Source organism: Euleptes europaea, chromosome 13, assembly GCF_029931775.1.
Source record: "Euleptes europaea isolate rEulEur1 chromosome 13, rEulEur1.hap1, whole genome shotgun sequence".
Taxonomy (NCBI): Eukaryota; Metazoa; Chordata; class Lepidosauria; order Squamata; family Sphaerodactylidae; genus Euleptes; species Euleptes europaea.
The window spans coordinates 49,970,019-49,996,778 of NC_079324.1; the positions used below are offsets into that span (position 1 = coordinate 49,970,019).

The 26,760-nt window shown below is 46.3% G+C and overlaps 3 protein-coding genes across 3 annotated transcripts in view; 2 read left to right on the forward strand and 1 right to left on the reverse strand.

Moving 5' to 3' along the window:
* The window catches only part of CHCHD10 (coiled-coil-helix-coiled-coil-helix domain containing 10), a 123,437-nt gene that overhangs the window by 91,032 nt on the left and 5,645 nt on the right, over nucleotides 1–26,760 (forward strand). Inside the window, exon 2 of the mRNA XM_056859787.1 lies at nucleotides 25,965–26,012. Coding sequence (XP_056715765.1) covers nucleotides 25,966–26,012 — 47 coding nt within the window. The 5' untranslated portion in view covers nucleotide 25,965. The remainder of the gene's footprint in view (nucleotides 1–25,964; nucleotides 26,013–26,760) is intronic.
* LOC130486508 (phosphatidylethanolamine-binding protein 1-like) lies at nucleotides 8,846–16,217 on the forward strand. The gene is made up of 4 exons (XM_056859786.1): nucleotides 8,846–8,980; nucleotides 13,126–13,235; nucleotides 13,863–13,963; nucleotides 15,944–16,217. The coding sequence occupies exons 1-4, from the start codon at nucleotides 8,846–8,848 to the stop codon at nucleotides 16,159–16,161; spliced, it is 564 nt and encodes a 187-aa protein (XP_056715764.1). The 3' UTR covers nucleotides 16,162–16,217.
* On the reverse strand, nucleotides 19,560–23,912 carry LOC130485912 (RIMS-binding protein 3A-like). The gene has a single exon (XM_056859061.1). It carries the CDS (start codon nucleotides 23,910–23,912, stop codon nucleotides 19,560–19,562), a length of 4,353 nt encoding a protein of 1,450 aa, XP_056715039.1.

Sequence of the window (26,760 nt, forward strand, 5' to 3'; positions counted from 1 at the left end):
CGGCAGAAAATGGGTAAGAGCCCCCTCCCTTTGCAGGTCTTGCTGAATTTCTCAAAACTCTGCATGGCAACTTATTGTTGAGTTTTGAGAATATGAATGGGGGAAAAGTGCATCTAAAGAGTGGCAAATCCAATGCAAAACCTTCCATGAATAAATGGCCTAACGCAGCCAAGTGAATCGCCTTTTATGCAGGGTCGCTTTTGATGCTTGCTCAAAGCCGCTTTTTTAAATCTGCCCTTTAAAATGACTATTCACGGTCCCGATGCAAGAGGAGAAAGTCAAATTTTGGCCATTTATGGATGATCAATTTTGATGCTTGCTCACAGTTTTTTTTTTTAAATGCGACTTTTAAAAATGCCTATTCAAGGTCCCAATGCAAAAGGAGAAATTCCACCTCCCTCACTCGCCTGCTCCTTCGTTCCTGTTTGCATAGCCATTAGCATATGCATAGCTAATGTGCTGCTGTTGTTTTGCATGGTTCCTTCAGGAGACTCTTTGCGATGGGGGCGGAGCAAACACCAAAGGTCGTGTTAAAGGGGCTCTGAAGTAATGAGAAGCAGGTATGTGCCGGCTTCGCAGAAACTTCCAGAATGACGGTTCAGCATGAAAAATTCAAAAAAATATGCGGGCCAGTTCAGCCTGGAATGTGCTGCTAATTACCAAGAATAAATGGCCGAACAAATTCCACCCCCCACTCGCCTTCACCTTCATTTGCATAGCCATTAGCAATGGTCGTTTGCATAACTAAGATGTGGCTGTGATTTTTCATGGTTCCTTCAGTAAATGCTTCGATGCCGGGGCGCAGCAAATACAAAAGGTCGTGTTAAAGGGGCTCTTAAGAAATGCGAAGCAGGTATGACGGTTCAGCGTGAATAAATTACAAAAAATGTGGGGTACTTCAGTCTGGAACACGCTGCTACCAAGCATAACGTTTCTCTTGGCTTTGATATCTGGCGGCATGCTTATTCAGAAGTAAGCCCCACTGGTGGCACTTCCTGGCGGTTGCATTTGGGGTTGTGGGTTCACGCATGCTTTTAGGAGAACGTGGCATTGTTCAGTTCACAGCTGTGTTTTTTCCCCAGCGCTTTTTTTTTTAGCCCACCCGCCCTGCACGCTTGGGAATGGCATACACATCTCTTTCTTGCTTAAGCTCATCCTCGCAACAACCCTGTGAGGTAGGTTAAAGTCGAGAGAGTGACTGGCCCATGGTCATCCAACAAAGTTACAAGGCAGAGTGGGGATTTTAACCTGGGTCTCCCAGAACCTAGTTGGACCCATCACACTGACAATTAACTCAGTTGAAGGAGGTGAGGGAGAACAAAGGCAAGGAGGGCAGGGGAAATTGGCCTGTTGAATCCCTAAGAGCTGACATCTGATTGGAAGGGGAGGTTTGCTCCCCTTTGCTCCCCTAATTCTTCACAGGCTCCCAGGTTTGTAAGGATGATGATTGCATTTGGATTCATTCTCTGGGCAGTGCTTCCAACATACCTATAAACTGAAGCAAGCATGTGTACAAAGCTGAGAATGGGAAAGGTGGCTGTGCAGCGGCTGTGGCTCAGTGGTAGAGCAACTGCTTGGCATGCAGAAGGCCCCTGGTATCTCCAGTTAAAGGAACTAGGCAAGTAGGTGATGTGAATGGACCTCTGCCTGAGACCCTGGGGAGCCGCTGCCGGTCTGAGTAGACAACTGACTTTGATGGACCAAGGGTCTGATTCACTATAAGGCTGCTTCATGTGTGGCTTTCCTGACAGTGCAGTCTTACGCAGAGTTATACCCTCTTAAACCTGCTGATGTCAATGGACTTAAAAGGGTGTAACTCTGTGTAGGATTGCACAGCAAGCGACTTCTGCAATACAACACCTGTCTCCTAGCACTGCCACCTGCCACAGCTGCCCTGCCCCATGAGCTGGAGAGGGGAGAGCTGTGTCATTGTGCCAGTTACTTCTGAGCCAGTGCATCTACAGTGTTTATTCCTCCTACAGATGTGCATTTGAAAAAACTGCCTAGCAACAGCCTCCTCCCCATCCCGAGGGAAAGATTATATTCCTCAGAAACCCAAAGCGGAGTACAGGCTAAGCAAATACATTAGCAACACGCACACAGTTGGGCTGTGGCATAATCCTGAGCAAACATCATCAGAGATGTCCCCTGGGAACATGAGCCAACCCAGGCCAAGAGCGAAAAACACAGTTACGTTGCCTGCAAGATACAAAAGTGTGGGGAATAACCGGCCCTGTAAGCTGGAGAAGACGAAAACAAGAAATTGTTTGCAGCGAAAGGGAGTTGCCTCTCCAGCCAGTCCAGGGTAGCTGAGCCTTTCTGGATGCTGGCCAAATCAGCAGCCACCCTTTTAACAGCAGGGTTTGCAAAAATAGCAGGGCCCTTCTTCCGACTTGCTAAGAAAACTGAATGGATTGCAAGCAAAATGCTAAAAGGGCTACGGACGAGACAAGCAGCTGGCATCAACGGGACTATGAAAAGGCAGCATTTAAGGAAGGTGAGAGAGCCAAGAGGGAAGTGGAGAATCCAGAAAAAAACACGGGGGAAATGCAGACCATCAGATGGAGGTATCCTGACATGCAAGGTATAAACAATAGGCTTTTTCCTTTGAGGTTTCTTGTTCTATACATGCTTTGGCATCTTCCAGAGCTCCTTAACAATCCCTTGTTTGACACCAGAGAAATGGAAATAATGGATCCAGCACACTCATGCACAGGTTGGGGATGGTGTATACATGCTGGGAGAACAAACATGTGGTCCCACTGCGTGTACAAGGTAACGCGTGCTGTGGCCAATGAGTTTGTAGATGCACTGTGGGTTGTGGAATATGCTTCCTCCAACATTTTACAGATGACTAAGGGGCAGACTTGGTGGTACGACCCAGTTCTCATACCAAAGACACCAGTCTGAACCTAGGGATACCGGCCTCCAGGTGGGACCTGGAGATCCCCCAGAATTACAGCTCATCTCCAGAACACAAAGATTAGTTCCTCTGGAGAAAATGGATGCCTTGGAGGGTTGGCTCTAAGGCATGGTACCCCACTGAGATCCCTGTCCTCCTCAAGCTCCAAATCTCCAGGAGTTTCCCAACCTGGATCTGGCAACCCTACCCCCCATCCCCTGCCAGGGGGGACCTGCCAACATGGTGTAGTGGTTAGGAGCGGTGGACTCTAATCTGGAGAACTAGGTTTGATTCCCCACTCTTTGACATGAGCGGCAGACACTAATCTGGTAAACTGGATTTGTTTCCCCACTCCTACACACGAAGCCAGCTGGGTGACGTTGGGCTAGTCACACTCTCTCAGCCCCACCTACCCCACAGGGTTTCTGTTGTGGGGAAGGGAAGGTGATTGTAAGCCACTTTGGTTCTTCCTTAAGTGGTGCAGAAACTCGGCATATAAAAACCAACTCTTCTTCTATCTGAACCCACTATGCTATTACATGGCATTTGAGGTTCTGCTCTACCTTATAACTGCAATAGCCAGTTTTTCACTGCTGTAAAAAGCCAGATGGGTCATTCTTCTTGTTAAACAACACTGTAAATACCCTAAAATAGGTTGCCAATAGTTCAAAATAAACCTTGGCAGCTGTGGCGTGTGAAATGGCAGTGTTCAGATGTGTGTTTTAGTATGCACATATTTTACATGCATCTGCACTATAGAGATTTTTCCCTTTAGTCTAAAGGTTGAACCAGACAAAATGGTGGAAGTTGCCAGTGGTTCCCCACTCCTTTAAGTGGTGGACATGCAGGAAGTCCAATTCAGATTCAGCCCATGACTAGTTTTGTGGGGCCATTTGGGTCTGCAAAATGACATGGAGGGGAAAGGCTTAATCTGCCCCTTAATTCATGCTGTAGCCCCGTGTGGCTGGTATTTTAAGAGGAGAAAAGCCACTAGGAGCTCTGCGTATGGAACTCCTATCATTGTGTTTGGTGCATTGCAAGGATTTAGCCTCCAGAGACTTCGATGGGGCACTGAAGTGTGGAGAATGACAATACTAGCAACTCACACTTAATTTTTTTAAACAAGGATTGTCTCTAAGTTAAAAGCGAGGAATGTAAGGAACTGAGAGGGAGGGGAGACCCTGTTTCCACCTCTTTTACTCCAGCTCTGCTTTCTTCTCCTCTCATTTGCTTGGTTTCCCTGCCTTCCCTTTCCCACGTGAAGTGGTCTTCTACCAAGTCAGGCCATTGGCCTATCAAGGTCACTATTGTCTGCTCCAATTTGAAGCAGCTCTCCAGGGTCTCAGGCAGAGGTCTTTCACATCACCTGCTCCCTGGTCCTTTTAACTGGAGATGCTGGGGATTGAACCTGGGACCTTCTGTGTGCAAAGCAGATGCTCTATTTCCAAGTCACAGCCCATCTCCAGTCCCCCCTATTTCCCTCTCACGCTGCCTACTCTTCCTGCTGCCTTGTCTGCCTAGCTGCCTCCTTGCTTTTCTAGCCTGCCTGCCTGCTTTCCCTCTCACCCACTTACTTTTTTAGCCCTGGCTGGCACTGCAAAGAAGCAGGCTTGTGGGAGAGGTAAGCTGTAGCTGGCTGTAGTTTCCCCTTGTTGCCACCGCCTTCTTGCATGGCACTTTGGGTAGCTACAGCAATACATAGGGTTGGCAGCTCCGGGTTGGGAAATGCCTGGAGATTTTGGGGGAGGAGCCTGAGGAGGCGGGGTTTGGGGAGAGGAGGAACTCCAATGCCATAGAGTCCAATGGTCAAAGCAGCCATTTTCTCCAGGTGAACTGATCTCTATCGGCTGGAGATCAGTTGTAATAGCAGATCTCCAGCTAGTACCTGGAGGTTGGTAACTCTAGCAATACAACATGCTGCTAAAATTTTCCCCCCACTGTTATATCTGCACATGTGCAGATGTCTGTTCTGCGCATGCACAGATATTGCTGTAATTTTTTTGGAGAGGGTACTCCCATTAAAAAAAAAACCTTTTTCCTATACCCTACTCCTGTATAGCCCTGTTGTGCAAACATTTTGATCTACATAGAGTGGTGATGCATGTTTATTCAATATATAGATAAGGACAAAACAGAGGTGGTGACTTACCAAAGACAGGTATTAGAAAACAGAGACTGTCTCTAATAAATAAAATCATATGAAGCATTATTATGTGCATGGCAATCAGCAGCTGAGCTGGCAGAAGCACATTGCATCCATGTTCCTGGGTCTGCATTCTGTTTAGCTTTCTTGGTGTACTACATCGGCATACCAGCTTTTCATAACCATGTTGTTCAATGCAGTGAGGTTGGTAATATTCCAACATGTGAGTTGAAGTAACTGCAGGGAGAAAGGATGTACGAAATGAGGAGAAATTTATTCTTCGACGCTGACCATTGTCAGATAAACCCTTGCAAAGATCCCTGAACTTAAGCTGAGGCTGCCACAAGGTGGCGCACCTCCAAGCAATTATACTAAGGCACATCTGCTGTTTTTAGTTATTGAAGGCCTTAGTTAGAGAATCACAGAATCATAGAGTCGGAAGGGACCACCGGAGTCATCTAGTCCAACCCCCTGCACAATGCAGGAAATTCCAAACTACCTCCCCCACACACACCCAGTGACCCCTACTCCATGCCCAGAAAATGGCCAAGATGCCCTCCCTCTCATGATGCTTAGGAGTCTTTGAACATTTAAGAATCCTAAGTAACCTCAAAGTAAGGCCTCCATCGACTTTAAAAATTGCTCAGGTCTTGCAAACTGAAGGCCTTGGCGTCCTTGATTGAATCCATCTCATGTTGGGTCTTCCTCTTTTCCTGCTGCCTTCGACTTTTCCTAGCATTATTATCTTTTCTACTCCTCTGGAATTATTCTTAAGACTGTTTCCTTTTCTCCCATGGGATATAAGCAGCAGCTGGTAAGCAGCTGTGATCAGAAGAAATGGTAGCCAGCTCAGGGTATTTCACTGTACTCCAGGGGATTACGTAGCAGCAGACATGTAAATTCATACATCTCTAACTCTGCCAGTATCCACATAACGTTGTTATTAAGTTATAAACACATTCTGCTTGTTTTGGGGGAAAATACATTTATATATTTTTTCCCCCAGAAATTTGCTTCAGGAACAATGAATGACTCAGCTCTCCATATGACACTTGCAAGAAGAGAGACACTGAATGCAAGAAGAGTATCAGGCAAGTAAATCCCATGCAAGGCCTTACTGCAGCAACAGCCAGTTAAGGTCAGAGAGGAAACGGAGAAGGTTTTGCCTGGAAGGGGCTTCAGGCGTCTGCAAGTGAACAGCCTCCAATTGTCCAGCCTGAAATGTTTCCTATTGCTGCATCTCCATCCTTGGAGTGGCTGCTGCATTTGATTAATTTCTGCCTGCAATACTATTGTTAAAAGCAAAAGAGCCCCTTTAGGGAAAAGGGTGGGATTCTACTCCAAGCAAGATAATAACAGAGTGAGCAAAGGGAAATAATCTCTTCCCCCCCTTTTATTTCCTTTCTGGAGCTCAGACTCACTAATACAGGGTGTGTGTGTGTGTGTGTGTGTGTATGATTTTATCCTCACAACCGCCTATACCCCCCCCCCAGCGAGCGTTGTTATGGGGAGAAGAGTTTCTTTCCCCAAAAAATTCACTTTTCTAGATACAGCCAGCGATTCAGCTCAGCTGAAAGTGCATTACCATTGTTCTGAAAACTTGATATATGGTAAACTATATCATTTCAGAAATAAAATAAAATAGCACTATTTGCTTTCCTGATCCCATGAGATTCTATGGATAAATGGCAGAGACTAAGTTACAGGTACAGACCATAACTGGGTAAGTCATGCTCAAGCCTTGATCAGGAGGGTTTAACCTTTCTTTCAAATCCCTGAACTGCTGTTAGTTTTGGTAGGAAAAAAAAGCAGATGATCTAAGAAATACCCCGAAGTAACTTTCAAAGGGTCCTGACCTAGATGGCCCAGAAGCTAAGCAGGGTCAGCCCTGGTTAGTATTGGGATGGGAGACCATCAAGGAATACCAGGGTTGCTGTGCAGAGCAAGGCACTGGCAAACCACCTCTGTTAGTCTCTTGCCTTGAAAACCCCAAAAGGGGTTGCCATAAGTCGGCTGCGACCTGAAGGCACTTTACACACAACTTTCAAAGGAAACTGCATGAGCCCCCCATTTTGGGCATTTCTCAGATTGCCTGCCTTTTCCCCTACCTTTGAGCGGGACACTGTAAACGAATTAGGAGTCAGGCTGCGGTTACTCAGTAAGCTGCAACTAAAAAGGCAAATGCAGTCTTGGGCTGCATCAACAGAAGTATAGTGTCCAGATCACATGAAGTGATGGTATCGCTTTACTCTGCTCTGGTTAGACCTCAACTAGAGTACTGTGTTCAGTTTTGGGCACCACAATTTAAGAAAGATGTAGACAAGCTGGAATGTGTCCAGAGGAGGGCAACTAAGATGGTGCGGGGTCTGGAGACCAAGTCCTATGAGGAAAGGTTGAAGGAGCTGGGTGTGTTTAGCCTGAAGAGGAGAAGACTGAGAGGGGATATGATAACCATGTTCAAGTACTTGAAGGGCTGTCATATAGAGGAGGGTGCCGAGTTGTTTTTTGTTGCCGCAGAAGGTCGGACCAGAACCAATGGGTTGAAATTAAATCAAAAGAGTTTCCCTCTACATTAGGAAGAATTTTCTAACAGAGTGATTCCTCAGTGGAACAGGTTTCCTTGGGAGGTGGTCAGCTCTCCTTCCCTGGAGGTTTTTAAGAAGAGATTAGATGGCCATCTGTCAGCAATGCTGATTCTATGACCTTAGGCAGATGATGAGAGGGAGGGTATCTTGGCCATCTTCTGGTCACTAGGGGTGTGGAGGGGGGAGGAAGTTGTGAATTTCCTGCATTGTGCAGGGGGTTGGACTTGATGGCCCTGGTGGTCCCTTCCAACTCTATGATTCTATGATTCTAAGGCCAGCAAGAGGAAATTACAGCATCCCTTGGTTGGGGGGGGGGGGACAACCTGACTTGTACCAACCCTGCCTGAAGGTTTGGGCTTCAACTAGCCTCTGGGTTCCATACCAGGATTTCTCAACCACCGCTCACGCAAACTTTGATTATGGCTCTGCTGGCTACTTTGGCCATTGGCGTTCCCTGCTTTAATCCACCCTCTTGAGCGGCCTGTTTTCCTAATGCTAGAGTTCCTTCCTCCGTTTTATCCTCTCCAGGTTTTTAAGAAGAGGTTAGATGGCCATCTGTCAGCAGTGCTGATTCTATGACCTTTGGCAGATGATGAGAGGGAGGGCATCTTCTGGGCCTGGAGTAGGGGTTACTGGGGTGTGTGTGTGGGGGTAGTTGTGCATTTCCTGCATTGTGCAGGACTAGATGAGAATAAGAACTCACATCCTGTAGGGAGTATCTTGTATAAATTGTTAACCTTTCTGGATGTAGAGGGTGTAGAAGAGGCAGTTTCCCAAACCTCCTTTGCAACGTCCATAAAATCTTCAAAGACAGGGAAGGCCATTGCGGTAGATGCTTGGGAATACAGGGGGGATTAAAATTTTTTTGGTTTGGGAGTCGAAGCCTTAGAGTCCAAACCCCAGGGTCTGACCCCCATTGTGCAGGACTAGGTGACCCTGCTGGTCCCTCCCAACACTGTGATTCTACGATCGGAGGCACCCCAGAGTGGAGAAAGAGTGCGGACTTCGGTCTCTCTCCAAACTTTGCACAGCCTTAGATCGGACCACCCCTCCCAACACGTTCAACCCCCCCCAACACGCCCCCCGTCCCTCCCGAGCCAATGGGAAGAGAGAGAAGGGAGCCCACGTGTCGGGGGCCGCTGTCACTCACGGGGGACGCGCGCTCTCCTGCACGGGCTGGAGCAGCTTGCAGCGGCGCCTCGGTGTCTTGCAAAGATGTCGCTGCACCTGGGCGCGTGGGGCGGCCCGCTGAGCCTCACCGAGGTGGAGGAGAAGCCGGCGAAGCCCCTGGAGGTCCGCTACGGGGGGCTGGAGATCGACGAGCTGGGCAAAGTGCTGACGCCCACCCAGGTCAGAGAGGCGCCCCCTCCCCGCGGCCTTGCAAAAGCAAATCCAAGGCAAAGCCTCCCGTGCATAGCCCCTTTTTTTGCAAAATGCAAAATGCAAAATGCAACCCCCTCCCCCCCCCAACAGTGCTCGGCGCAAGCGTCTTGCAGGCTGCGAGCGCCCCTCCCAAGCGCAGTAGGAAGAGGCATTCCTCTATCCAGCCTTGTTAGGCCTTTTGGAGAACGCCCCCCCCCCCCGGCCCGTTGCGAGAGGAGGGTGCACTTCTTGCAGCCCCCTAAGCCGTTTCTGGTGGCATCTCGGGGACCTTCCTGTGGCCATTTGTGGACGGGAGGTTTTGCCTTGGATTTGCCACTCTCCAGATGCCCAGTTTCCCCATCCGGATTCTCAAAACTCTGCATGGGGGGGGGGGGGGCTTATTGTTGAGTTTTGAGAATTTGGATGGGGAAAATGGGCATCTAGAGAGCGGCAAATGCAAGGCAAAACCTCCCGTGCCTTTTCGCCCGTATTCTATAGGCTCGGAACTTTACTATTGCGACATAGGCCATTTATGCACAGGAGGTTTTGCCTTGCATTTGCCGCTCTCTAGATGCAGATTTCCCCCATCCGAGTTCTCCAAACTCTGCATGGGAGGGGGCTTCTTGTTGAGTTTCGAGAATTTGGATGGGGAAATGGGCATCTAAATGGCAAATCCCGTGCATAAATGGCCAATCCTTCGCGTGCCCGGGGAAGGTCGGAAAAGGAGACGCGTTTGCAAAACAAAACGGGTCGCCTTGCCCCGCTGCAAGCAGCAACTGTTACAAACAGACGAGTCGAAAGGCCACTTATGCCTGGGAGGTTTTGCCTTGGATTGGCCGCTCTCTAGATGCCCATTTTCCCCATCCGGATTCTCAAAACTGCATGGGGGCTGATGGTTGAGTTTGGAGAACTCGGATGGGGAAAATGGGCATCTACAAAGCGGCAGATCCTTTTTTTTAAAATAATTTTTTATTGTTTTTCATTTAATATAGCAACATGTAAATGAGCAGATAATACTAAGACTAATTCTCCAAAAGGACTAATTCTCCAAAAGGACTAACAAGGCTGGATAGGGGAATGTCTCTTCCTATTGCACTTGGGAGGGGCGCTCGCAGCCTGCAAGACGCTTGCACCGAGCAGTGTTGGGGGGGGTTGCATTTTGCAAAAATAAAAGGGGATATGCACTGGAGGTTTTGCCTTGGATCTACCCCCCTCTCGATGCACATTTCCCCCATCCGAATTCTCAAAATCCCGCATGGGGGTTTATTTTTGAGTTCTGAGAATTTGGCTGGGGGAAATGTGCATTTAGAGAGCGGCGAATCCAAGGCGAAACCTCCCGTGTGCAAATGGCCAAGGAGAGGCCCGGGCGTGCAGCAAGCCTCGCAGGCCCCACGTAGGCCCGCCTCCCTTGATGCCCGGCTGCAGTGGCTCCCCGCCCCTGCACGCCCACAGCGCGTGCCCTCGGTTGGGGTGGGCGGAGGCTGCACGGCCCTGCAGTTGTTTGCGGTTGCAGGCGCCAGATCTCAATAGAGATCAGTTCCCCTGGAGGAAAAAGGCCGCTTTTGCAATTGGATTCTATGGCATTGCAATCCCTCCCCAAACCCCGCCCTCCTCCAGCTCCATCCCAAAAAGGGACTTGGGAACACTAGGCATAATGTATGGAAATGGACAGTTGAAGCTTTTCCTGGCCTGGAACATCGCCTGGTACAAATAACATTCTGTTAAGACTCTCTTAAAGGAGCAGAATATATATATTTTTTTCCTTCAGGTTGTCCTTACAGCATGGCTCTGGTTATTCTCTAGTGAGGAAAGAAAGGCGCCCTTCGTAAGCGTTCAGGGACTCTCCCCTGCCTGTAAAGGGCCAAGGCGGCTGCTAATTGAGTAAATTGGCAGTAAGGATGGCGGTGATGATTCACTTAGAGGAGGAAGGAGGGGTATGTTCAAAAAGGGTGCGCGGGCACCCAAGGAGAATACGCAGGTGTGCTGTAGTGGTATGCAAATAAAAAGCAAGTGCTTAACATTTATGTGCTCGCATTATGGTGGCAGCCCTGACCTGGATAGCCCAGGCGAGCCTGATCTGGTCAGATCTCAGAAGCTAAGCAGATTAGTACTTGGATGGGAGACCACCAAGAAGGACCAGGATCGCGATGCAGAGGAAGGCAATTGCAAACCACTTCTGTTAGTCTTTTGCTTGAAAACCCTACTGGGTTCCCATAAGTCGGTTGCGACTTGAGGGCACTTTACACACACACATTATGGTGGCGCCAGTATTTACCAGCCCCCCCCTCCCCATGTAGTTCTGAATCTTCCATCAGAAAGCTCTGTGTGTAGCCCCGGTAAAGGAGGTGGTAAAATTCAGGGGTGGAAGAGTGGACTGTCCCGTTCTAGCTTGCAACTGGGGGGTGGGGGCATTTTAGATTGTCACCCTCAACATAAAACCAGTTCCATGCAAGCAGAAAGCATGCATACAAGAATTTCTAGCATTGGCTGCTTTCGGAAGTGCTGTTTTTTTTATTTACAAGGACTTTTTTCAAAATGTCGAAGAGTATTAAGTGTGATCCATCACCTGTTGTCCGATGTGGTATAGTCCCCTAAGGTGCTTCCTTCTAGACTTTTCCGCTTCATACTACAGGTGGAATTTTGGGGTTAGATGCTCTAACGCTGCCTTGTGACTCCTTCAAAGTACAGCCTGAAATAGAACACTCTTGGATTGGTTTTTATTGCCTGTATCAACTGGGATCTTGCAGTGTTTTGCCAGCGGTGCAAAGTCCCAGCACGGAGGCAGTTTGGAGTTGTCCCGGAGATAACTGCAGGAGCCATCAAGCGAAGCCAGATGTCTGGGGGTGGCTGTACTTGGGAGGGGGAGCTTAGAATTCAGCCTGGGAGTTACAGTGACATCCCCTGGCCAATCTGTTTCAAACCTCATTTCAGTTGCATGCAGGAAAATGTATGCAGCCGATTTATGCAGTACCTGACTTATTATTGATTCATGTAGTTGGTTTACTTTGACTGGCAGAAGCTCACCGGGGCTTCTGATGGTCAAAGGTCTTTCTGCACGCTTGCTTTCCCCATTTAACTGGCAAGGACTGAGTGAACCCTGGGACTTTCAAGACACAAAGTTTGCATTCTACTGCTTAAACACAGCCTTTTCCTGCCTCTCTATGACCGCCACCTTATATCTAGTTAGATGATGGGGAAAGTGAGCTTAGAATTAAACCTGTGAATGATATCGACATCCACTGGACTGAATGTGTAAAAACCTCAATTCAGCTGCGAGCCTGAACATATGAAGCTGTTTTAGCATTGCTCTTTTTCTGCAGAAAAAAGTATTTTCCTAGCTATCTGAAAGGGCAGCAATGCTTAGAAAACTATGTGGCTTGTGAATTCAGACCTTACAACAAACCACACTTAGTGCAAACTGAGGTTAACAAATTATTTGCTGAAGTCTCAGTTTGGTGCCAAGCAACAGTTCCCCAGACCCAGTTTGTTAAGACACTCAGATGTCACAAATACAGTGGGATTTGCTCAAACCATAGTGTACAGACCTTATTTTATTTTGATATTTGAATGTAGCCTTTTTTTCTGATTTGGTTTGAAATTTCTTTTTAAAAAAAAGATATTTTATTTTCAAGAAAAAACAAATCTTTTCCTTGTGATCCTAAAAAAAAATCACACGTTATATTGGGCTTTATGGACCCTTCATAAGGTTTCCAGTTTCTTCCTTGTAAGAGCTTCTGTGCCTAACGTGCAGATGATATTTGGCTGTCAAAGCATGTTTTTATTATTTCTCTCCCATTTATTCAATCCATGTAGCTTTCCAAAAAGTTTCAAAACCCCAGACAACTAAAATGTAATCCTCACATTGCTTGGGGAGAGTGTTCTCAACAGAGCTGGATCCAGCCATGGTGGAGAGACATGTGGCTGCTTCATGCCTTCCTCCTTTGGCATTAATAGAATGATAATGGGAAACTTCACCTGCTACATTTCTGCTGCTAAAGGCACAGGTGCCCTTTTGGGAGATAAAACTGGCAACCCAGATCGTAACTGAAAGGGGTGATGATGACTGTTCCTATTGAGGAAGGCATCTTTCCTTATTTGTGGGTGATGGATATATTTCAACTTTAATTTGGCAGGTTAAGAATCGCCCAACGGCCATTGAGTGGGATGACTGCAACCCAGAGAAGCTTTACACCTTGGTTCTCACTGACCCTGATGCCCCTAGCAGGAAAAACCCCAAGTTCAGGTAATGGGGCAGGATGCATTCAGAAAGTGTTGGCTCGAAACCACGGGACGTTGAAGTGTACAAATGAGGTTTTGGGGAAATGCCTGTCAAGTAATAAAAGAAGTATAAAATGTAGTTGCTATGGTCCTACTTAACTTAGCGCAAATGTATTCTATACCAAGTTTTGTCCTCATATCCTTAAGGTGAGAATGAATGACTGGACCAAGGCCCCTCAGTGTGGATTTGAACCTGGGTCCCCCTAGGTTCTGGTTTGGCAATCTAGCCACTAGAACACACTGGTCTTGGGTGTAATGACTCGCAAAATCTCTTATCTCAGATCCTGAAGAGCAAGGTTCAAGAGCTTATGTCCTTGAATGTTGACCCAGTTCTGATTTATTATTTGTGTTCAAGTCCTTATTCTGCTATGAAGCGCAGGAGCTGGCTGCTCTCTCTCTGTTGAAGCTACCCCACAGGGTGGCTATGAGGACTCAATGTGTCAAGAAGAAACCCATATACATCGTGAGATTCTTGGCGGAAGAGAAGGATAACAATGTGATGCATATAACCTTTATGGCACCTCCTAGCTCTTGAGGTTGCTGTAAAATTTAATCTTGGGAAGCTGAATGAAATTGTACCCTTTCTTTTTAGGGAGTGGCACCATTTCCTGGTGACCAACATGAAGGGCAATGATATCAGCAGCGGGTGCGTCCTGTCTGACTACGTTGGCTCTGGGCCTCCCAAAGGAACAGGTAGATGACCAATAGCTGCCCTTTCTCTTGGCTTTCCATTTGCACGCGTAAACACTTGCCCCACTGCGATTGGTTGATTCTCTGACTCAGTTTGGTCTCCAGGAAAATCCAGGCCTGTCAGTTAAGGCCCTGGAGGACCAGGAAGAGTGACAAGGTGGGACTGTTCTTCAATCACCAGTGGGGGATGGATCTTGGCTCACTGACAGATTGTCTGCTTTGCAAGCAGAAGGTCCCTGGTTCAGGTCCTGGCGTCGCCAGTTGAAGGTGATCTTGGAGATGTTCCTGAAAAGGCCCCTGGTTGAGATATCTGAGTCTACCTTATACTGTCATGCCAATGGTGCATCTAACTGACTATTGACAGCAGCTCTACAGAACCTTGAAGAGGTTCTCTCCCAACACTCGCTATGTGAGATCCTTCCACTGGACATGTCAGAGACTGAATCTGTGGCTCAGTGATCAAACATCTGCTTCGGATGCAGAAGGTCCCAAGTTCAATCCCCCTATAAATGGGGAGAAAAACTGAAATATATGCAATACTTACTTTTATAAAGGTAGTCCCCTGTGCAAGCACTGGGTCATTCCTGACCCATAGGGTGACGTCACATCACAACGTTTACTAGGCAGACTGTGTATACTGGGTGGGTTGCCAGTGCCTTCCCCAGTCGTCTACACTTTACCCCCAGCAAGCTGGGTACACATTTTACCAACCTCAGAAGGATGGAAGGCGGAGTCAACCTTGAGCCGGCTACCTGAAACCAACTTCCGTTGGGATCAAACTCTGGTCATGAGCAGAGCTTTTGACTGCAGTACTGCAGCTTACTTCTACTGAATACTGTAAAATGCAACGTTTATAACTTAAGCATGTAAAATTATACTATTAGGCATGTTTATGAAATTTAAATGTACAAATACCTTCAAATATAAATACCCAATACTTGGGAAAGAGGCACAGACTTCTGCCCCCTATGCTACCATAGCATATATATCTTTAATTTTTGCCATCTGAAAGGTAGGTAAAAATAAACGTTGAAGGTTTAAAAAAAATCAGTAGTAAACAAAATAAAATATATTATTTGGACAGAAACTCTTTCATAGAGTCACAATAGATAAGGACTGCCAGCATGTTTGAATATTAAGCTACACTTTATAACATTGAAAATGCGGACCTCTTGAATCATGTATCATTGAACAGCATATTGTTGCCAAATAGAATCATAGTTGGAAGGGACCACCAGGGTCATCTAGTCCGACCCCCTGCACAATGCAGGAACCTCACAAATACCTCCCCCACACATATCCAGTGACCCCTACTCATGCCCAGAAGATGGCCAAGATGCCCTCCCTCTCATGAACTACCTAAGATCATAGAATCAGCATTGCTGACAGATGGCCATCTAATCTCTGCTTAAAAACCTCCAGCAAAGGAGCACTTACCAGCTCCCGAGGAAGCCTGTTCCACCGTGGAACCGCTCTGTTAGAAATTTCTTCCTAATGTCTAAAAATGTTTAACTACTTGTAAATGTTGTACATGTATACAATATGAGGTGTTTTTTTTTAATTTTCCAATGCCTAGCTTGGTTTTTTTATTACTATTATTTACAGTGCTAGGCAGATGCACAGTTAAATTGTGGAACTCCCTGCCCCAGGATGTGATGGCTGCCAACTTGGAAGGCTTTAAGGGGAGTGGACATGTTCATGGAGGAGAAGGCTATCCATGGCTATTATTTAAAATGGATAGTAGTCATGCTGCATACCTATTCTCTCTAGTATCAGAGGAGCATGCCTATTATCTTAGGTGCTGTGGAACACAGGCAGGACAATGCTGCTGCAGTTGTCTTGTTTGTGGGCTTCCTGGAGGCACCTGGTTGGCCACTGTGTGAACAGACTGCTGGACTTGATGGGCCTTGGTCTGATCCAGCAGGGCCTTTCTTATGTTCATCTTGATTCCTTACATTTGCTTCTCTCTCTCTCGGCACGCAGGGCTGCATCGCTACGTTTGGCTGGTCTACGAGCAGCCGCAACAGCTGAACTGCAACGAACCCATCCTCAGCAACTGCTCCGGCGATAAGCGTGGCAATTTCCACGTGGCGGCGTTCCGCAAGAAGTACAAGCTGGGTCCCCCCGTGGCTGGCACGTGCTACCAGGCCGAGTGGGACGACTACGTGCCAAAGCTCTACGAGCAGCTCTCCGGGAAGTAGAGCAGCCTTGTTTTCCTGCCCTCTCCCCCTGTCCTGTAGTATATAATGAGATGCACCATCACCAGTTGAGATACCCAGACCACTCCTGGTGCAGTTGGCTTGGTAAACACTTGTACTGGCTAGTTGTTAGTGGGGGGCAGCAACTGCAGTCAAATTTGTCACAGTGGGCTCATTCAGAGAATGAGCTTGTTGCTGTTACTGTTCAGTTTCAAATTGCTATTCAGCTTGTTGCTGTTCAAATCCACAGTAAACTCTGAAGCAGCCGTTTGGAGGAAGAAAATTTGGCTAAACGGTGGCTTTTCCCAAACCATTTGCAAAGCCTGATGGCAGAACCCAGGCGTTCTGGAATGTGCTTGTAACAAAAATGTTTTTGCCGCTTTTCCTTCCTTTTAATGATTTGCTACTACAACTGGGCACTAACCAGTACCATCCATCCTAGCAGAGTTACACCTAGTCCATGATTTAAAAATAAGCTGCCTTTAGGATGACAACCTAGTACATTATAATGGGGCTACGACTGGAAAATGCTGACTTCTGGTTCTGTTTAGAGCACTGATAACTCTCCCCCCCCCCACTCTACATATCTCACCAGGATCTCAACATTCTACTGTGTGTTTTCTGGCTTCTTTTGCCAGAATTAACACACAAACGGGACTGCACAGATCTTTTAAACACCCTGGGAGGTTTCCTATCACTTGCATGGTAAGCCCTCTGCTTGTGCCGAGGTGTGGTTTATGCAATTGTTCTGTTTGGTGTTTCAAATAAAAGCTTAGAATCAAGAGTGGTGGTGGGTGTTTCTTTTCTTTTTTTGTGGGGGGTCATTCCTCTGCAGAAGCAAGTCTGGTGGACGAAAAGCAGCTGCTGGTACTTCAGGCCCGTGTTTCCCAAATGGGGGGCAGCCTGCCTTCCTCTTCAAAGGGCGAAGTTGGCAATGAGTACCGCAGCAAGAATTCAAGCTCTCTTCCCTGAGTGGCCTCTTACATAGTAGAGAAAGTGTGGAAAAGGTCATTTTCCTGCAGGCCCATAGCAGCAGCAGATCTCTTTAGGACAAATGAGAATTGTAACAGCCTGATCAATGACCCAGAAACTGTTTCCATTCTGTATAGAAGGGGAGAAGTGGTAGAGAGGCAAGAACTCTGACCAGTTGGGTTGGGTCTGTTGAGATCTCTGCCAGTTTTAAGAGAAAAGTTTGGACACTCATGGAAGAGGAGTCTGGAAATGGTGAGTAGACAGGTTTCTATGGCCAGAGACAGTATATCTCCAATGAAGAAGAGTTGGTTTTTATATGCCAACTTTCTCTACCACTTAAGGAAGAATCAAACTGGCTTACAATCACCTTCCCCTCCCCACAACAGACACCCTGTGAGGTAGGTGGGGCTGAGAGAGCTGTGACTACCCAAGGTCATCCAGCAGGCTTCATGTGTAGGAGTGGGGAAACAAATCCAGTTCATCAGATTAGCCCTGCTGCTCATGGAGGAGTGGGGAATCAAACCCAGTTCTCCAGATTAGAGTCTGCTGCTCTTAACTACTATACCTCGCTTATTTTTAAAACATATATTGTCAACGGACGCTGCCTTTACTATTAAAAATGGCAATACTTTAGATTTATTAAAACAAAATGAAAGGTACAGTGGAATTAATGGATGGTCATAAATGTTTTAGTGCAACTAATAGGAACATTTATCCAACATGTTTCCAAACCGATCTTTTAATATGACTTTCTTCTAAACAGTAGCTACAGCAGCGGCAGCCCACTCTTCAGCAAGTATAACCTAAATAATGCAAAAAATAAAACAAGTCATACATATGAATACATCCTAGAATAAATAAAGTTGATCCCCTACTTCAAAGAACAAGGGAAATACAAAAAAGACAAGGCAGTATCTCCATTTTAATATAAACTAAAGTACACACCTACAACTATCCTATAGGCTATTGTCAACTATGTACATTATTACAAAATCAATTAAAATTGAAACGAAACCTTTGCACTGAAAATCAGGAACTCTGTTAACAAATTATAAACATTTAACACGTCCTTGGAATGATTACTGGTATTAAAATATTCCCAGGAACAATTAACAATTATTTGGAATAAGAATGCATCACTGCTTTGTTTTCAATGTGGAACCCACCACAAATTGGTATTTTCCAAGCAAATGTCTCAATATTGTTTGTTTTCACTCCTGAGAGAGTGACCCCAAACCAAAGTTCTTAGGGCAAACATTATATGCCACTGAGCACAACAAATACATTGGACTCCTGAAAAGCTCCCATTTACTTTAAAGGCAACAGGTCCTTTCCCCAGCTGTGTGATAAATATTCCAATCTGAGATGAGAAAACTAGAGTAAGAAACATTTGACAATTTTCATCTAAATATTCTGTGTTTACTAAACAGAGTTCCTTTTTAGACAGGAACTCCACTGGAACCCAGAGAAGCATATCCAGAGATTCACATGTGCCGCAGGGTTGCTCCCTTCCCTTTCTCAACAGCAGGCTTCTCTACCAGTCTAGGTCACAAATTATTTTCTAACGCTCCCGCAAGTTTAAACCTCAGACAGAAAAAGAAAGAAGACTGCTCTCCTACATTTACACAAGCCTCTTGTATCCATCTACAAAACAATTCAGTTGATTGTCACAATCTTTGTTCCCACTGGAATTTGAAAGGGAGATGCATGCTGGAGATGCATGCGAGAGCCAGAAGAGTATTTTGCACATCTTTCGTACCCAGGGTATGCCCACGTCTTCGGTGAGCCACTTGCTGGGACACAATCAACAATCCAGAGACACTGAAGACCAACCTTTTAGAATTACAGTAAAACCCTGAATCTGCCCGCACACAGAAATTAGAGATTTCTCCCCAGGATATAAGTTCTGCTGAAATCAATGGGAATGACTTCCTTGTGGACGTGTTTTTGGCTCAGTGTGTAAGGTTTGAAATTTTAAGTTTTTTTTTTAACTTGCAAGTTATATTTAAGTGATGCTGCCTGTTCTATAGTAAAGCCACCTCTAATATATTACAATGGCATACTTCTTTTTATGACTAGAATAGGCAGTCCACTTTCCATGTACTTTAATAGCTTTCGAAAGGCTGTCATGTTATATTGTTCTCATTCAGAGAAAACAGCTTTCAAAAAGACCAAAAGGTACAATGCTTTTAAATGAATCACAACTGAGTCCACCATTATCTGTGTGCATAAATACTGTAATAATTTCCCACTTCTACAGGATAACTAATTTTCTATACATACATTCAACAAGGTGTGTTTTTAAAAAAAATGTTTTGGGCTATTCTGTATTACGTATTCAGTATTTTGTATCCCCCCCACCAAGACTTTAGACCTGATCTGCTGTTATTTTACTTCATATATAGATCCACTAACCTTTCTATAAGTGTTCATCCTTCATAAGCTTTCTTTAACAGCTGTTTTTTTACTTCCATACTATCAATACGCATTTCAGAGACCATATTGCCGGGAATCAACCCTTTTTTTCCTTCACATTCACCTCTGTAAAAACCATCAGCATCTTTGTCACCGATCACTTTTAGAATCTGCCCCTTTTTAAATGGCAGCTCTTCTTCATCTGCATCAGAATTCGGTGACATAGTAGTGGGGTCATAGTCAAAAAGGGCTACGAATACTCTTTCGGAGTCATCACAGACTGAATCTCCTGCAGCAACATTCCTTCGGGGGCCAGAATTAGACACTGAGGGTGTCACTGTTTGATCTCCTCTCAAAGTCATCGTTATAATCTTGTCTTTTGCCAGTTCTATGGGAGATTCTGCTTTCCCCTGGGGCTCACAGGCATGTTCTCCAGAAATGCTCAGTTTGCTCTCTTGGTCCTCTTCTTCTTCCTCCTCCTCTATATCTGAAAGGTCAGAGTTATGGCTGTAGTCACCAAGAGAACTCCGCCAGCTTCCTGTTCTTGATGTTCTGTCTTCCTGTGCTTCAAGTTCAGACACTGATAATATAGAGAGTTCTTTGCATGGTTGTTGAATTTGCTCCATTTGGTCCTCAGGGAATTTGTCTGGTGCTTCCTGAAGACAGATCTTTGCACCTACATCTTCGTCCTTGTCAGCCTCTTCAGCAAATGCCTCTACCACTGTTGGGGTGGAATTGGCAGATCTTTCATGCCACAATGCGGAAAAAGGTTGCTGTAACGTCTGCTTGCCAGCAGATATTTGCGAAATGGAATCTCCGTTATTTTCATCTCTTACAATGTGAGAAGTTGTCATTGTATGACTGTGAGAAAAGGGATTATGATTCTGAGAAATACTGTCCATGGGCATAGGACCTACTGAGTCTTTGCAGTTAGCAGTGAAGTGAGCAGTGAAACTGGTATCTGGATTGGACACACACATGTGAGAGAAGCTGGATGAAGATGTACAGGTTGTTGCAGGGACTGGCCTGCCTTCAGATTCTAAGGATTCGTTGAAAGTAAGCCCAGAAGCAACATACTTTGAGAATAAAGTGTGAGGAACTTTCAGCAGGGTTGACGGAATTAAAGTTTGCACAGAATCCCCAGACTCCCCAAACGGAGAAACAGTCCTTACAGAAACGGTCTGAGGACCTTGGAGCATCTTGAGTTGGGAAACTTCTAAGGATACGCTCCCAGCTGTTGGTGACATTATCTCGGTTACTTTCTGTCCACTGACATAAATAGCGTAGCCTATGACTTGCACCCCATTAGATGTTCCTGATGCGTGGATTGTTACTGGTAACCAGTTAATAACCAGAAAGTCTGCAGAAGAACCAGCGTGGACTTGGACATCAAGGGGGGCATCGGGGGGTCCCGCAGATGGAGTAGTAAATGTAACTTCTGTTGACCCCTGCTCCAACCCCCTCTGAGGATAGACCAACGCTTCATTAGGCACAAGAGGTACCACTTTGACGCTGTACCGAGTGCTGGGCCTGAGGTTTTGGAAAGTACACCAGTGGACGCCTGCTTTTGTCACACCATATTTCTTCTCATTAAGGTACACTGCATGAGTATAGTTACTGTTGCTTGGTAACCAAGTGACTTCTGCTGATGTGGCTGTGATGTTCCGAAGGTTTGGGAGAGTTGGCGCAATATGGGAAGTGTTACCTACAAGGAAAGTACATTGCATTTCATCAGAATGTCCTTTGTCTGTCACACTCTGAACTGAGATTCGGTAAGTCTGCAACTTTAAATCCAGGTTCTCAATCACTGTCCTCATCTCACTGCCTTCCTTCACATTTTGACGCAACTCTGCATTGACGTAGATGTTGTAGCTCAGTACTTCTCCCCAGCTCTTGGGCACTTGGGGTGGATCCCACCCTATAACAATGGATCTTGCCGACTGTTTGAGAAGAGTCACATTTTGGGGATAAGGCACTGCTGCCTGGGCGTCACGTACTGTCCCTTCTGGTGTCTTAGACAGAAGGCTCACACACACATCTTCTTCATCTGGGCTGCTGCTTCTCCTGTCACTGCTAGCACATTGGCAGGGGAAACTGGTTTCATGGAATGAGTTATAGGAAATGTCACTTGGCTCCGAAGGAATGAAACTAATTAGATCATTACCTGCAACTTCCTCAACCATATTTGAGGGTACCATCCCTCTCCTGCCATCCATTAACTCTCCTTCATAGAAACCATCCTCATCCATATCTCCACACACATAAACATATTCTCCAGCTGTTAGCGGAAGTTCTGCCTCAGGAGTCTTATTAGGGCCATTGAAAGGATCGTAACTGTCTCGGGCTAAAAAAACGCGCAGTTTTGAAGGACTTTTGATCAAATCAACAGAAGCCACGGATGCACGGTCTTCATCATTGGTACTGTCACTGCAATGGAGAGCATGGTAGGTCTCTTGTTCCCATTTCTCGGGACAGCTCGTTCCTGTGGAACTGCATGTTGCTTGAGACAGTTCTGATCCCAGAATCCCAGACTTTTGAATTTGTAGTCGCTCAAGTTCTTGAGACAGAAGATCAAAATGTTCTGTTTGACTATGATAATGATTTTCTAATTCATTCACCTCAGCATCAAGTAACTGTACTTCTTCTTCATAGTGTCTTTTTATTTCTCTTTGTGCTTGCTGCAGTCGCTGTATTTCTTCTTCCTTCTTTTGCAGCTCCAGTAAAGTTTTCTCATGTTCAGATTTTGACCTCTGCTGACGTTCTGCTGTCTGTTTCATGTCCTTGATTACTTGTTCTAAATTCTCTATTTTGGCTTCAAGTCCTTCAGCCAACTGAACAGCAGAATTTCTCTCATCAGTGGCCTGCATTAGTTTCACCTTCAGATCAGCATTTTCATTTTCAATCTTTTCCTCCTGCTTGTTTTCCTTTTGGAGTTGAGAGTTTTCCTCAGATAACCTGGCGTTTTCGCTCAACATGGTATTAAGTTTCAGTTCAATCTCATCGCACCTTTTCTGTTTTTCCTCTACCTCGCGTCGAAGGTTTTCGCACAGCTTCAGCAGACGGAGCTCTTGGAATTTCTTGGAGCTTTCGTCCAGCCGCTGGGCGATGACGGCCAGCTCGGCAGCCTTCCTTTTCAGCCATTTCACTCTGTCTGGGAAGCTGCTCCTCCTGAGCAGGGTGTTCTCTTCCCTGAGGCGAGTGCACCTCTGCTCCAGCTCCCTCAGGGCCTTCAGCAAGTCTGTGTTCTGCTTCACCAGCTGGTTATAACTGTTGCCAGACAACCAGCCTTGCTGTGGCTGTGCTTCTTGAGCACATTCTCCGGCAGCCCCCCAAGTGCCCACTCTTCCTTTTGGGGGCGAATCCACCGAGGCCTCTTGCTTGGACTCCTTCTCAACATCCAGTTCTTTACCCAATGCTTTCTTCTGGGACCGCTCCTGACAGCTGCTGTCGGAGGGGCTCCCTTCTTCCAGCAGTGGGTGGCGGCAGGGAGACTCACCTCTGCTCGGGTTGTTAACCAGGGAGCGGGACCTGAAAACTGAAGTGACATCTGGGGTGGAGGCAGCAGTGCGACTCTGCCAGGAATGGGGCCTGGCCCTGCCCAGGTGCTGGGGCGAGGAGGCTTGGCTGAATCTGTGCGGGGAGCCCACAGGCAAAGGCTCCCCTTCAAAGGGCTCCAGGATATACTTGAGGAAGAGGCTCCGCTCCAGCTCCAGCTCGGCTTTGAGGTGGCGGATCCTAGCGGCCTGGTCGCCGTCGACCTCCCACCGGAGCTTGCCCAGGACTTCTTGGAGTTTGGTGTGGGACTCGGCGTTAGGCCCCCCGCCCGAGGCTCCTCCTTCTCCACGGCTGCTGCCGCCGCCATGGCTGACCAGCTCTTTGGCCAGCTGACGCTGCAAGTCCCGGGCCTGCCGCATGGCAGCATCGCGCTCCTGCCACAGGAGCTCCTGGGCCTCACGCAGCTCGGCCTCTTTCCAGCGCATCAGCTGCCGGATCTCGGCCTCGCGGTGTCTCGCGGTGGCCTCCCTCAGCTGGTGGAGCTCGCGGGCCCGCTGCTGCTCCCATTTGGAGCGGAGCTGGTCAGCCAGCAGCTGCCGGTCTTGTTCGGCGGCCTGGCGGAGCTCCCGAGCCTCGACGGCGAAACAACGCCGGGCCTCTCGAGAGTGCAGGCGCTCCTCTTCCAACTTGGCCCTCAGCGTCTCTAGTTCCCGCCGGTGGTCGTCGTGGAAAGGAGATGGGGGTGGGCCGCAGCCGCTGCTGTTTGCCCCGCTGCCAGCGGAGTGCTGGCAGGGTGCTTTGTGTGGGGTCTGTTGAGGGGGGCGCAGGGGCGCAGGACTGCCACCCCCATCTGAGGGACTGTCCTTGGTCATGGCTGACCGTGTGAGGGACCGCTCCCTCACTCCCTCCCTCACTCGCACGAAGTGGCCAGAAAACGGTCTCCAACGGCCACAGCGGAAAGTTCTAACCAGCCCCCCCCCACCGTCCCATTGTCCTCGTGGCTACTGGGTGGGCCTGTGCCTTGGGCAGTGGACGGCTGAAGGGGAATATTCTGCACAGTCCAAAGGCACTCCCAGCTTTATTTTTTTACTTCATGTTCCAAGGCTGAACACTTGGCACAAAACCGCTGACAATTCATGCACTAGTTTAGCCAACTATTAAAGTTACACAGATTACCAATGGCTTCAAAAGCTTATTTTAGCTGCAGTGAAGTTCAAATGTCTAAACTGAGGCTATGGTACTTTGGTCACATTATGAGAAGACAAGAGTCACTGGAAAAGACAATACTGCTGGGAAAAGTTGAAGGCAGCAGGAATAGAGGAAGACTCAACAAGAGATGGATTGACTCAATCAAGGATGCCAGGGCCCTCAGTTTGCAAGACCTGAACAAGGCTGTTAAGAATAGGACGTTTTGGAGGACATTGATTCATAGGGTCGCCATGAGTTGGAAGCGACTTGATGGCATTTAAAACACATGCATGTAAATATATTAAAATAACTAGCTATTTAAATAAACGAACAGGCTGCCTTCAACTTTTCCTAGCATCATTGTCTTTTCCAGTGACTCTTGGCTTCTCTAATGTGACCAAAGTACGATAGCCTCAGTTTAGTCATTTTCGCTTCTAGGAACAGTTCAGGCTTAATTTGATTTAGAACCCACTTATTTATTTATTTGCCAGTCCGCAGTACATGCATGCACCCATATTAAATGCTTAAAAGAACTAGATTAAATGTTTGAAAGAATTAGCTATTTAAAGTGGAACAGGAGCAATTAAAACACAAGAGCCACACAAAACTGCAGGGGGATTGTGAAGTACCCTTTCCTTTCTCTCCAGGCAGTTTTTACCAAATGCAAAGATACCAGTAGCACCTTAAAGACTAACAAGAATATTGTCTGGTAGGGTATGAGCTTTCGTGAGCCACAGCTTCACTTCTTCTGAAGAAGTGAGCTGTGGCTTACGAAAGCTCATACCCTACCAGAAAATATTCTTGTTAGTCTTGGCTTACGAAAGCTCATACCCTACCAGAAAATATTCTTGTTAGTCTTTAAGGTGCTACTGGACTCTTGCCCTTTTCTACTACTGCAGACAGACTAACACGGCTATCCACTGTGAATTATCCAAATGCAAAGAGTTCACCCTTTCCCCCCTCAGACAGGAAGAAATGAATGCGAAAGCTCCTAAATTTCAGTATTTTGTATCTATGGGGAGAGGCATAAAATGCTACCAAATCCTTTGCATGTTCTCCTGCAAGCAACTACCGCCCAAGGAACTAAGGCTTCCAAAATAACCCGGAAATCTCCTCTGCAGACTATAGAACTGTCCAGCTAGGACTTTAGGCACTGCTCGTCAGCCTTGAAGTTTCTGGAAAGCTCTGCAAGGACAAACCCTTTCCTTTCTCTCCAGGCAGTTTTTACCAAATGCAAAGAGTTCACCTTTCCCCACCTCAGACAGGAAGAAATGAATGCGAAAGCTCCTCGATTTCGCTCTTTTGTATCTATGGGGAGAGGCATAAAATGCTATCAAATCCTTTGCATGTGCTCCTGCAAACAACTACCGCCCAAGGAACCAAGGCTTCCAAAATAACCCGGAAATCTCCTCTGCAGACTATAGAACTGTCCCGCTAGGACTGGAGGCACTGCCCGTCAGCCTTGCAGTTTCTGGAAAGCCCTGGAAGGACAAATGGAATCCCCAGGGAAGGGAGAGTCGGTTGCGCCTGCGTAGCCGCGACGCGTGTCTCCGAGCCATGTATGGGCAAGGACTTCTTTTGCTGCTACTGCGCCTGCTCAGAAGCAACCTCGGCCCTCGCCGGGATGCAGAACCTTTGGGCCACGTGGGTGTCGGCATTGCGTTCAAGGAGACTGGGACGCGCTTTGCAGAGAGGTCGCAGGGGGAGAGAGCCGGTGCGTTGAATCCGAGCAACAGGATGCCCCGGGGAAGCAGGAGCGTGGGGCCTCGGTCCACTGTGGCCAGGTAGGCGCAAAGCAAAACAGCAGCCAGGTTGGCAAGATCTCTCTCTCTCTCTCTCTCTCTCTCTCTCTTTTGTCCCCTAAAGGGCGTTGCTTCTCAAAGGAGAGAGGCCAAGGACGCTGTTGCAGGTGCTTTGCAAATAGTAGCTATCTTTTCTGTTCTTTTATATATATAAATATATTATATATAAATTATATATATATATATATATATATATATATATATATATATATATATATATATATATATATATATATATAAAATTTATATATAATATATTTATATATATATATAAAAATATAAATTATATAAATATTTATATATATAATATATATAATATTTTATATATATGTGTGTGTGTGTATATATATATATATATATATATATATATATATATATATATATATATATATATATATATATATATATATATATATTAGTTTTCAGTATTAAATAAGGATACAGGGGAAAGGAAAAAAACATCGGTTAAACAATATTTAACATTTTAAAAAATGCATAGTTCTACCCCCCTTATAAGGTTCAATATTACAGTCATTTATGAATGTAATACATTTGATCGTCAACTGAACTTTCCTATGACTCATGTTGTTGTTGTTGTTTTTTGATTTTAATATATTCATAGAAGGAATTCCATTTGTCTTTATTTGATCTTTGAGTGTCTTTTTGTAATATTTCTGTTAGGTGTGCTGTTGTTATATATTCGTAAGCTTTATCGATCCAAGTTTCGATT